We start from the raw sequence: 11,467 nt of genomic DNA, 5'->3' as shown, positions 1-11,467 counted from the left end.
GGTACAACAGTCTCACCATTACGCTCCGCCCGCCTTGGACAGAACAGACACGACTTTGGAGACTCCCAGGGCCGACTACCGCATCCAGTGGCCCCCCGTTTCTGACGGGCCCCCACAGAGAGGAGGTAGCAGCAAGCTTAGGAAGCTAGCAGTCCATCAAGGTACAAGACCCGGAGACCCGAGGGTCCAAATCTGGCCTCTCCGAGAGTTTCCATGGGGCCAGGCGACCAGTGGGTCCCTCCTGGCAACTCCAAATGACTCCATGGGTTCTAGGCGACTGGTGGGTCCCTCCTAACAACCCCAAAACAACATATTCATGGGGCCAGGTGACTTATTTGTCCTCTCCTGGACTCCCCAAAATGTATCCATGTCTCTCTCATGGTTAATGGAGCAGATCCGAATATTTCCAGTCAGGGCCGGTACCCTTAGGCTAGAATAATATAGAATTCAAATCTGTGTCTTTTGGTAATTCCATGCAATCCATCTGCTGCCCTGGAGGATGTATCTCATTCTCCTTCCAAAGTCCTTCTGAATCTCTGTCCCAAGGCTCCCTCTGTCTCAGAAACTCATCTCATTTCTGCTTCTCTGGGCTCAAGTCTGACTCTTACAAAAAACACATGTTCCTTCTGCTTCTCTGGGCTCAGCCCCCTGAATGGCAGAACTGCTCTCACCCTCCTCCCCAAAAGCTTAGTGTGTATATCACATGTCAGAGTTAAAGGTGCAGGGCTCACCTATCATTGTTTGAGATAATCTATTTATATAGCTGGTATCACAGGGGCTCTTGTAAATACACATCATTGTTTCAGAATCCAAGAGCAGATAACATTCAGGGTTATACAAATAATAGTATGTGTTAATCAGCTAAACAAGAACCCAGATTAAAGAGTCAATATTAAAATAAAGGAATGCTGCTCTTGCCATCAGAAAGTATATCTGGCATAATTAAGATTTTACTCTGCATCATCACACTTGTGCCTGCATTCCAAGTAACAGAAAACTAGGAGATGGATGGCCCCATGATCATCACAACCTGCAAGGTTTGCTTCCAATTGCCCAGCGTATCCAGTTCAAACTACTAACAATGGAATTCTGTGCCTCAACACGTACAATTAGCCACCACATTCAGATCCTTCAGACACAACCTGAAAACCCATCTCTTCAAGACAGCCTACAGCCTGCCATTGCCTCGCTGCCACCTCAACACCACCAAAGCTAATGCAACTCCACAACCTACTGTCTCCTTCCCCACCATCCTGTAGAATTTAAGGCCGCAAGGGCAGGGTCTATAAGACTTATGATGCAATATGGCACCTTGGCAAAGCCCAGTTATGTTCTCCCTCTAACAATAACAAACAGGTCATGCTGGAGAAACTTGCACCTACTGCCACTCAGTGTCTTCAGCTCCTTTGTGAGAAACTAATGTTTGCTCAGCCAGTCTTCCAAATAAAATTCCTGAGGTACGGAAATTGTGGATGGCTTTGCTTCTGGTACTGGGTGCTAATACTAAACCGTGGCATGCCATTCACTGGCTGATTGAAGACAAGCTCATTCCCACAGAAAAGTACCAGCAAGCTAAGGAGATGGTGGCCTCTATCATCATGAAGGAGTTTGCTCGTTGTCTAGTAGTCTGGTTTTTATACTAAAGATCCTGCTCACTTTTATAGTTTTAAGTGAGCACGCAAAGACCGTGGATTCTGCAGTAGAGCATCCAGGCCAGGATAGTGGCAGAGAAATTGCTGTACCATCAGGTTGAGGATGCGAGCCATGCAAGGCACGTGTCTGAGGTTGCCCCGGCATAGGGCCGCCACTGGGTTTGCACAGCTTTCCCTTGCTCCAGGTTCAGTGGAGACAGCCATTGTTCAAACTTGGCCTGGAGAGCAGTCCACAACTCTTCAGCTGTATGACTGCGATCTGCAAGGCGTATTAATTTTAACACTGCCTGATTGTGGTGAGCCCTGGCTGCGCAGTACAGAGGTGGGGGGATTCTCTCTGCACTGTTGGAACATGTATCTCATTAAGGCAGAGGTTGAGGGCGCAGGTGGAGGACCTAGAGAAGGTGGAGGATGCAGAAGCACTGGAGGAAGTGTTACATACAGAGGTTTGTCACGCAAGCCTTGGGGATTCCAACACTTGCTATCTAGTGACACCTTGGTGTCTAGTGGTTTAGTTCTCCATCCCCTGGTGTGTAGTGGTTTAGTTCTCCAACCCTAGCTGTTTAGTAGATTAATTTTCCAACCCCTTTTGTCTTATTAGTTTAGTTCTCCAACCACTGTTTTCTATTAGTTTTAGTTCTCCATGTTCTGGTGTATATTTGCTTCATTCTCCAACCTTAGCTGTTTAGTAGTTTAGTTCTCCAACCCCTGTTGTCTTATTAGTTTAGTTCTCCAACCCCTGTTTTCTATTAGTTTAGTTCTCCATGTTCTAGTGTGTATTTGTTTCATTCTCCAACCTTAGGTGTTTAGTAGTTTAATTTTCCAACCCATGTTGTATATTAGTTTATTTCTCCATGTTCTGGTGTGTATTTATTTCTTTCTCCAACCCATCCATGCCCACCCCCAGGGGTTAACGTCCGGTGAAGAGGGTTTGGATTCTTGGATCAACTGAAAAAAATTTTGGGCATCGCTACATATGCTTTCCCCCTCTTGAGTCTGTGAAGCTTTGGATCAGACCTCTGATGCCCCGGAATAGAATGTGTGAACAGATCTGCAGACTCGCCCATCTGTGCTTCTCCACAGTCAGTTGGCCTGTTGGAGAGTTGTCACATGGGTGAAAACAAGGGTAATTGGGGTGCCACCTCTGAGGACTGTACTGTGTGTGATGTTAAGAAGAGGAGCAGAGGCCACTTGATGCAGCGCTTGTCATTTACTGGAACACATGTTCTTCCTGCCCCTCATCTACAAGGCATACCGCTGTGCGACTGCCAAAGAAAGGGAGTGGAGTCCAGTAACAGAAGTTTTCAAAGTGGTGCACAATTTCTCACTGCTGCAAAACAAACCTGCTTCTCATCTTTCATATCATATGTCTCACAACCCTAAACAGCTATTCAGTACTTTCAAGTCCCTCCTCTGTCCACCAGCTCCCTCTCCCTCTCCTCTCATCTCAGCTGAAGACTTAGCCTCATTCTTCAAGCAGAAGATTGACAACATAGGGCAAAGCTTTTGCTTAAAATCCCAACAGCCCCTTCTCTCTCATAATGACTCAACTCTCCTCCTCCAAAGCCAGCTTCTCCGCCATCACGGAAGATCATCTTTACTCTCCAAATCACATCTCACCACCTGTGAACTTGACCCAATACCATCCCACATCATTTTATACCGCACCACAGTCTTCATCCCAATTCTAACCCTCCTCTTCAACCTGTTACAAACAACTGGCGTCTTCCCCTCATGATTCAAACATACCTCGATCACACCCATCCTCCAAAAGCCCTCCCTTGACCCATCCTATATTTAGCTATCGCCCCATCTCTCTTCTCCCCTATGCCTCCAAACTACTGGATCAACACATCTATTTTGAACTGTCCTCCCACCTCTCCTCCTGCTCCCTCTTTGACCACTTACAAAGTAGCTTCTAACCTCACCATTCCACTGAAACTGCCCTGACTAAAGTCACCAACTTCCTACTAACTGCTAAATCCAATCAAGACTACTCTGTCCTTCTCCTCCTAGACCTGTAATCTGCCTTCGACACAGTAGACCATACCCTCTTACTATAGACTCTCATCTCTCGGCATCACAGACTTGGCCCTGTCATGGATCTTTTCATACTTAACCGACAGGACATTCAGTGTCTCCCACTCACACACCACCTTTTCATCACGCCCCTTATGTGTCGGTGTCTCCCAAGGTTCAGTTCTAGGACCCAGGCTCTTCTCCATCTACACCTTCAGCCTGAGACAGCTCATAGTCTCACGGATTTAAGTATCACCGCTATGTTGATGACACACAGATCTACCTCTCTGGACCTGATGTCACCTCCTTACTAACCAGAATCCCACAATGTGTGTCCTGTATTTAATCTATCTTCTCTGCTAGATTTGTAAAAATTAACATGGATAAAACAGAATGCATGATCTTTCCACCATCTCATTCATCCCCCCCCCCCAACTGACCTATCCATCAAAGTGAATGGCTGCCCAATCTCCCCAGTCCCGCAAGCTTGACTCTGATCTGTGCTTCAAACGTCAGATCCAAGCCCTTTTCACTTGCTACTGACTCCAACTCCAAAGTATCTCGGGGATCTGCACATTCCTCAACCATGAATGTAGAAAAACACCAGTGAACGCCCTCATCATCTTTCGCCTCGACTACTACAAGCTCCTGCTCTGTGGCCTCCCTTCTACCACTCTCGCACCCCTCCAATCTATCCTAAACTGTGCTGGCCGATTAACCCACCAGTCACCCCGCTATTTCCAGACTTCTCCCCTCTGTCAATCCCTGTTGCCCATAGACTGCAGTTGAAAAGCCTAACTTTGGCATACCAAGCCATCGAAAACCTGTCTACTCCATACATGTGTGACCTACTCTCCCTGTACTAGCTACCTGCACGCAATTTACTATCCTTCCAAGATCTCCTTCTCTACTTCCATCTTATCTCTTCTTGTCACGATTGCATACAAGATTTGTCCCGTGAATCTCTGCTACTGTGTATTGCTGTACCCCAACACATCAGACTCTTGCCTACAGTGCAAATTTTGAAAAGGAAGCTGAAGACCACTTTTTGTGGCAAGTGTACAATCTGCGGTAAGCCTCGCTCCAGCATACTGCTGCACGACTAGCTGTACCCTGACCTACTGTATCCTCACCCATCCCTGGTATATTGTTTGTGCGGGAAGGATCCTCTCTCCTCTTGTACCAGTCAGTGACCCCTTTTCACATGTAGCGCGCCATGGAATAAATGTCACTAATAATAATTATAGTACTTGTCATCGATGGCACTTTCCTGGTGTCTACCCCTAATTTGATGTTTTTTGGCAGCTTTTGGGCCCATTGGAAGGTGTTGTATATGCTTTTTTTTTGCCCCCCCCCCCCCATTGAATCCTATGGCGTTCGGAAATGTTCGACGAACATTCGACGAATAAATTAGGCGAATGTCTAAATATTCGGCGAACATTTCCAAACCGAAGATTGAAATGTTCGCTCATCTCTAATTAAAAGTTAGAACTTAGATTAACATCACATCCTCTATTCCAGTCTTTTAACTCTTTCCTCCTTACACCTTTTCTCTTTTGATTACATATGCAGATTAAATGATAGTGATGAAATTTGGTTACTATTATTAATCCTTTTTTGTAAGAATCATGCTCATTTTATGCACATACAGTATTTCTAAGAACAAGTAGATCTCCTGGAATTTAGCTGCTAAATATATTATCTGATAGAACCCACTGGAATGTAAACACTAAACTCCATCATATTTGACTCCAATGAGGAGGAAGGTATCATTGCAGAATTTATTATTGTTTTGTTGATTATATTGTCTTTTCATAAACAGAATCATTAAATACAAATTAAATGAAATGCACTTTACCACATCCACAGCCTTTTTAGCATGTCTAAATATCTCTTCCTTGGTTGTCCTTTCTCACCACACTTGCAGTGTTGGTGTAGAATCTGCTGAGTTTTGGGGTGCCAGTTAATATTAATTAACAAGATCTACTGGATCTTTAAAAGGGGATTTATTACAAATAGGATATTTACAATAACATACATAAGGGAAACCTAACTAAAGGACAAGGGAACAATGTAAGGGAAAGGGTAAAAGGAGAGGATGGTAGAAGATGGGAAGAGGGAAGAAGCAGAAGAAGAATAATAAGAAGAATACTAATGCCTAACTAGTTTGATGTGCTACCTTTATATCAGTTACACAGTCAGACATGGCCCACACATTGCCCATCCCTGTAACACCTCCAAATATTGGTACCATCCAATCACGTCACAGTCTTTGAAGTTCTCCAGAAACATGCACATGGCTGCTGATGCAGACACTCTTCTGAAGGTAGCGCTCTTAGGTTTAGAATGGGTAAGAGTATCAGAGGTCATACATAATTGCAGTGGTCTTCATCTTCCTGCTGATGGCGTCTGGTATATAGCCAAAAGGTCTTTGTATCAAGTGGCCCGAGGACAGGTTCAACTGGATTTTGCTTGGAGATAAGAGGTCAACTTGAAGAACAATGGTTTGTAATCCAAACACCACAGGGGTTATGTACCTTTGAAGAGGCCAGACAAGATGTCCATCTCCCATGTAGGTGCTCTCTTTACTCTATCACTAGAACAAAAGGCACCACACCACAGGACACACAATGTCTTCCTGCCTCACAGGTTTTATGACTCCACAGCACATGGTCAATCTCTTTGATGTCGTCCTTTGATGAACTTTAGTGCTATACAGGGTTTGTGGATCAAATTGTGAGTTCAGTCATTCATATTACACGTACGATAGATATTGTCCATGTTGGGTTCCAACATACGCCCCTTTGTGTCTGAATGACACACAAACTTATGATCATGGCATAATAAAATAGCGCTCTGCTCCAGGATCATCATCCATTTACTCCATCAGGGCACCATAAATGCGAGGTAACTAACAGGGACAAGGCATAAAAATCGCTGGACTCACAACATTCACTCTCATTCACACCTATCTGGATGCATTTTATACTTCAACAATTATACAATTTGTGACAGATGTACAGGAGCACAAATATAAATAAGGTATAATAAAAAATATATATAGCAATATATCAAAATGTCTACATTTAAAATGTGCATCCAAAGAACACATCATAGCTTCAACATCTATACATTTTAAAATAAAATTGGTGCTTTGAGGTAGTTTCAAGCACTCCAAATTGATAATATATTCAAGAAATAATGGTCATGATATTTACTAGTCATACGTTTAGCTAATCCCCTACTCCTTTGAGTATATCCAATAAATTCAGATTATGAATAGTTCACAAATATCACATGCAAATTACATCGCTGCACACGGTACAAGTAGATAACCTGTCCAATGCCCTATTAGAAGCATCTTCTTATTGTTTATCAGAATATATGGAGATCACACTGGCTGATAGAAATATTTGATACCCTATTGCAAAATATTAGCAAGTGCCTATACTCTCCTATAATGGGCACACTCTGTTATAGGTCCTATCATCTTGTATATTTTTCATTTAGCTTGTAAGATACGGTCTTTTCACTAATTTTCAGATACAGGTCAATTCATGTCAAGAAATCCCAAGAAAATGTTCCATAAAGGTAGTTTATCAATCCAATTGCCATCAAATCATGGCTCATCCAGGATTCAAATTTGATAAATTAGAGTATGCTCCATCACAGATCCTGGAAATAAAGAACAAGAGCAGTATCAGATTCTTAGCAGTTTTAATCTACATATGGTTTCTTTAGAAGACAACATTTTAACTTGAGCATCTGACTTTATTTACAAGTAAAGCACTTGTAGTCAGCAAAAATAACTTGAAGAGAAGAAAAAAAATAAAAAATAAAATAACAATTACAAAAAAAAAAAAAAAATAATAATAATAATTACAAAAAAATAAAACTTTAATCTCCCTAGCTATATATATTGCATGGTAATTCTTACCCTTACGCCCCTTTGGTATTAAGACATTGTACCAAACAAAAACAAGGGGGAAAACAAAATACTGAACGTGAGGTAAAAAAAAAAATATATATATATATATATATAAAAATTAATATTCCTGAATAGTGGGAATATGAAAAGCAAAATATTGTGACTCAATGCATTGCATAGGATGACAAAAAAATACAAAAACAAACAAACCAGACAAACATAAAACAATTAGGGGTAACTCAACTTTATCTGTCTTATGACGAATAAAGATTGGTAAAGTGGTCAAGCGGGTGCTGCAGATCTCACACAGAAACTACAGCTTTGCATTGGTTGACATTATCATATAAATTATCTATCCAATTCAGGTCCTGATTGAAGACTTTTACCTGTGAAACAAGATTAAGAACATACATTCAAAACAAACAACTATTAGGCAAACACAATACCGATTCATCACAATGGGATGATTACTTGTTTAATTGTTTGCAAACAATTATCTAAACCTTTAACTTTGAGCTCATTGTCTAAACCACGTGGATTTTAATTACATATTGGCCGTATCAATGTATACACAGAATTAATAGCTGTAGAGAGAAATAACCAGTTTCATCTATGGACACAGTACTGTATATGACCTGTTGATCAAACACATTGGTTAGTCTCCTTGCTCTGATAAATGGTCTCCTTGCTCTGATATCACGGGCTAAATGGTCTCCAGTCTAAAAAGAAACACAGACATAATTAGAACACAAATTCAAACCAAACATCATTTTATCCGGTCCATTATCCGTATGCTATTGATTCACATCTACTATGACAGCCAAAGACTCTCCATGTTTACCCAACCATATTGGCGCATTGGGTTGTGCTATTTAGCAACAGGGGTAGGGCAATTTGTGACCAACTCCAAAATAGCCAGAATGGTAGAGTTACCCTTGGATCAATCACAGGGATATTAGCACCTTCCTTTGGTTGTCTATAATACGGCGTATCCTGCTCTCTTCTTGTGTTGTCCTTATTAGCATTTGGGCTCTGCATTGTATGTGCGTCTGGTGCAGGTGTAGCAGGGTCAGCTTCTATATTACCTATCTGCTCACATGTCTCTGTGAACTCTGTGTTATTAGAGGTAGATTCTTCCTCATCAGACTCAATACTATCAATCCCCTGGTGAAACGAATGGATATTTGGTTCTGGGTACATGTAAGGTGTATTACAATACCGTTTAATATGTCCAGGCCTCCCACATCCATAACAATACCCAACATATCCTCTTCTCCTAGTTCTATGTACAGCAGATATATTTGTGGATGTCTCATACTGCTCCTTAGACTCATTACACCAGTCCCTAAGTATATTCACAAAGTTTCCATAGGAGCTGCTATTCCTTAGAGAGACCCTTGTGGTGTAATCTACATTACAATGATTTGCCATCGAATACAGGAAATTAGCATCATCCTGAGACATATCCAGACAGTTATAAACAGTCCTATACAAGGCCAGATAATTATTACAGAAGAGCAGTGGATCATCATGTCTCCTGAATCTGGTCATTGCTAGAGCATTTTCACCTCTAGTGTCCCGTCCACCTATGATGCATTGCAATTCCTTCCTTCTTAACTCTGCACCTTTACAATTATCACTCATATGTGCAGATGATAGCTGTGCTGCAAGTGGCCCTGGAAGCCAAGCTTGGAACAGAGACCAAGCATTCTTATTGTTCAGACTATACTGCTGGACCACAGCCTCAAATCTATTAGACAGAAGGACTGGAGAAATATGTGAGTCAAACTTACCAAGAAGTTGACACAGATAAAGTTTTTCAGAAATGGTGAGCAATGGGGCACTATCAATCAATGGAGCACTACACCTGATATCCCTTGTATCCTCATTAGAAAGAGTACAGACATTCACTGTCTCAAGACTGCATTTCTTTGATGTAAGAGACTGTATATGTTGCTCTTTGTTATGCAGTTGACACTTAGCTTCACCCAGTTGTCTCTCCAGTGTTGCAATTAACTTCTCCATTTGACTATTTTTCAGTTCTAAAGAGAAAACCTGATTTGCATGTGAAGTGACACTCAGTCTACACTCCTTCAATTGTTCTTCCAACTTCTCATTTCTCACATCTAGTTCATCCACATGTGAACGTAAACCATCCATTTCAATAGTTGTATTATCAGAAATTTCAATAACAGAATCACTAATTTTGTCTATATCCTCCTTGATTTGTAACCTTTGCTTCCACCAACTTGCTTCTTTCATTTCACTCAATTCCTTCATCTTAAGCAACACTGAAATCGCATTGCTTAACTTTTCCTTTTTTAATTTCTTACTGAGAACTTTATTATTTAGCTTATTATTATAGATCTTACATTGTGATACCAAGTCCTTGTATTGGACTTCTAAAGATTTATCTGCACTGACATGGTAAATGGCAGATGCATACTTCTTCACATACTTTTCCACCAATTCCATTTCCAGCAAACTGTAAACACTTACAAACAAAATTAAAACTGGAGCACTAGGCCTTACACTAGGAACTTCCCAAAAGTCTAAATTTTTCACTACTTCCACACTTTCCACACACACAATTCCAATCTGATTCTGATATAAACTATTCTATCAAATACAAATGATATTTCACTTTTACTAAATACATCCAACGACACACTGTTAACAAAACACAATACTTGATACACAGCAACACCAAAACCATTAGGATCAGCATACAAAAAAGTTTACTAGGAAATCCTTAACTCACCAGTGTTTCCTTTTCATCCAAGATCTAGACTCCTTAGTTCTTTGATCTCCACGCTTTTTCCAAATGTAGACTAAAGCAGATTCATTTATTGCAGATTCTCTGTGGAATTTAATCACAGTCCCATCCGGGGTGCCATTCTGTAGAATCTGCTGAGTTTTGGGGTGCCAGTTAATATTAATTAACAAGATCTACTGGATCTTTAAAAGGGGATTTATTACAAATAGGATATTTACAATAACATACATAAGGGAAACCTAACTAAAGGACAAGGGAACAATGTAAGGGAAAGGGTAAAAGGAGAGGATGGTAGAAGATGGGAAGAGGGAAGAAGCAGAAGAAGAATAATAAGAAGAATACTAATGCCTAACTAGTTTGATGTGCTACCTTTATATCAGTTACACAGTCAGACATGGCCCACACATTGCCCATCCCTGTAACACCTCCAAATAATGGTACCATCCAATCAGGTCACAGTCTTTGAAGTTCTCCAGAAACATGCACATGGCTGCTGATGCAGACACTCTTCTGAATGTAGCGCTCTTAGGTTTAGAATGGGTAAGAGTATCAGAGGTCATACATAATTGCAGTGGTCTTCATCTTCCTGCTGATGGCGTCTGGTATATAGCCAAAAGGTCTTTGTATCAAGTGGCCCGAGGACAGGTTCAACTGGATTTTGCTTGGAGATAAGAGGTCAACTTGAAGAACAATGGTTTGTAATCCAAACACCACAGGGGTTATGTACCTTTGAAGAGGCCAGACAAGATGTCCATCTCCCATGTAGGTGCTCTCTTTACTCTATCACTAGAACAAAAGGCACCACACCACAGGACACACAATGTCTTCCTGCCTCACAGGTTTTATGACTCCACAGCACATGGTCAATCTCTTTGATGTCGTCCTTTGGTGAACTTTAGTGCTATACAGGGTTTGTGGATCAAATTGTGAGTTCAGTCATTCATATTACACGTACGATAGATATTGTCCATGTTGGGTTCCAACAGTTGGTGTACAGATGTAAGCCAATATTGGCGCTGTTAGTTGGCATTTTTTAATCACACAATTTCTTTGGCCAGGGTAACCCACAGAAAATAACAAAACACAGTGCAG

General features: G+C 41.3%; 1 protein-coding gene across 1 annotated transcript; it reads right to left on the bottom strand.

Annotated features, from left to right (window-relative positions):
- Positions 1-7,901: 7,901 nt before the first annotated feature.
- On the bottom strand, positions 7,902-10,074 carry LOC141156986 (posterior protein-like). Its single transcript, XM_073643657.1, has 3 exons — positions 8,533-10,074; positions 8,235-8,318; positions 7,902-7,985 (listed from the first exon to the last, which is right to left on the bottom strand). The coding sequence occupies exons 1-3, from the start codon at positions 10,072-10,074 to the stop codon at positions 7,902-7,904; spliced, it is 1,710 nt and encodes a 569-aa protein (XP_073499758.1).
- Between the last annotated feature and the right edge of the window lie 1,393 nt (positions 10,075-11,467).

The sequence above is a fragment of the Phyllobates terribilis genome, unplaced genomic scaffold (genome assembly GCF_046119375.1).
Source record: "Phyllobates terribilis strain yellow unplaced genomic scaffold, ASM4611937v1 Scaffold_1__5_contigs__length_1240528914, whole genome shotgun sequence".
NCBI classification, from domain to species: Eukaryota; Metazoa; Chordata; class Amphibia; order Anura; family Dendrobatidae; genus Phyllobates; species Phyllobates terribilis.
Note: the sequence above shows the minus strand (reverse complement) of the source record. Positions and strands in the feature narration are given on the sequence as shown.

Coding starts and splice junctions, on each gene's coding strand:
- LOC141156986 (XM_073643657.1), bottom strand. CDS start 10,074: ATGGAATTGGTGGAAAAGTATGTGAAGAAGTATGCATCTGCCATTTAC. Junction 8,319..8,532: donor TCCCTGTGATTGATCCAAGG/GTAACTCTACCA, acceptor GTTTCTTTTTAG/ACTGGAGACCATTTAGCCCG. Junction 7,986..8,234: donor CCAATGTGTTTGATCAACAG/GTCATATACAGT, acceptor CTTGTTTCACAG/GTAAAAGTCTTCAATCAGGA.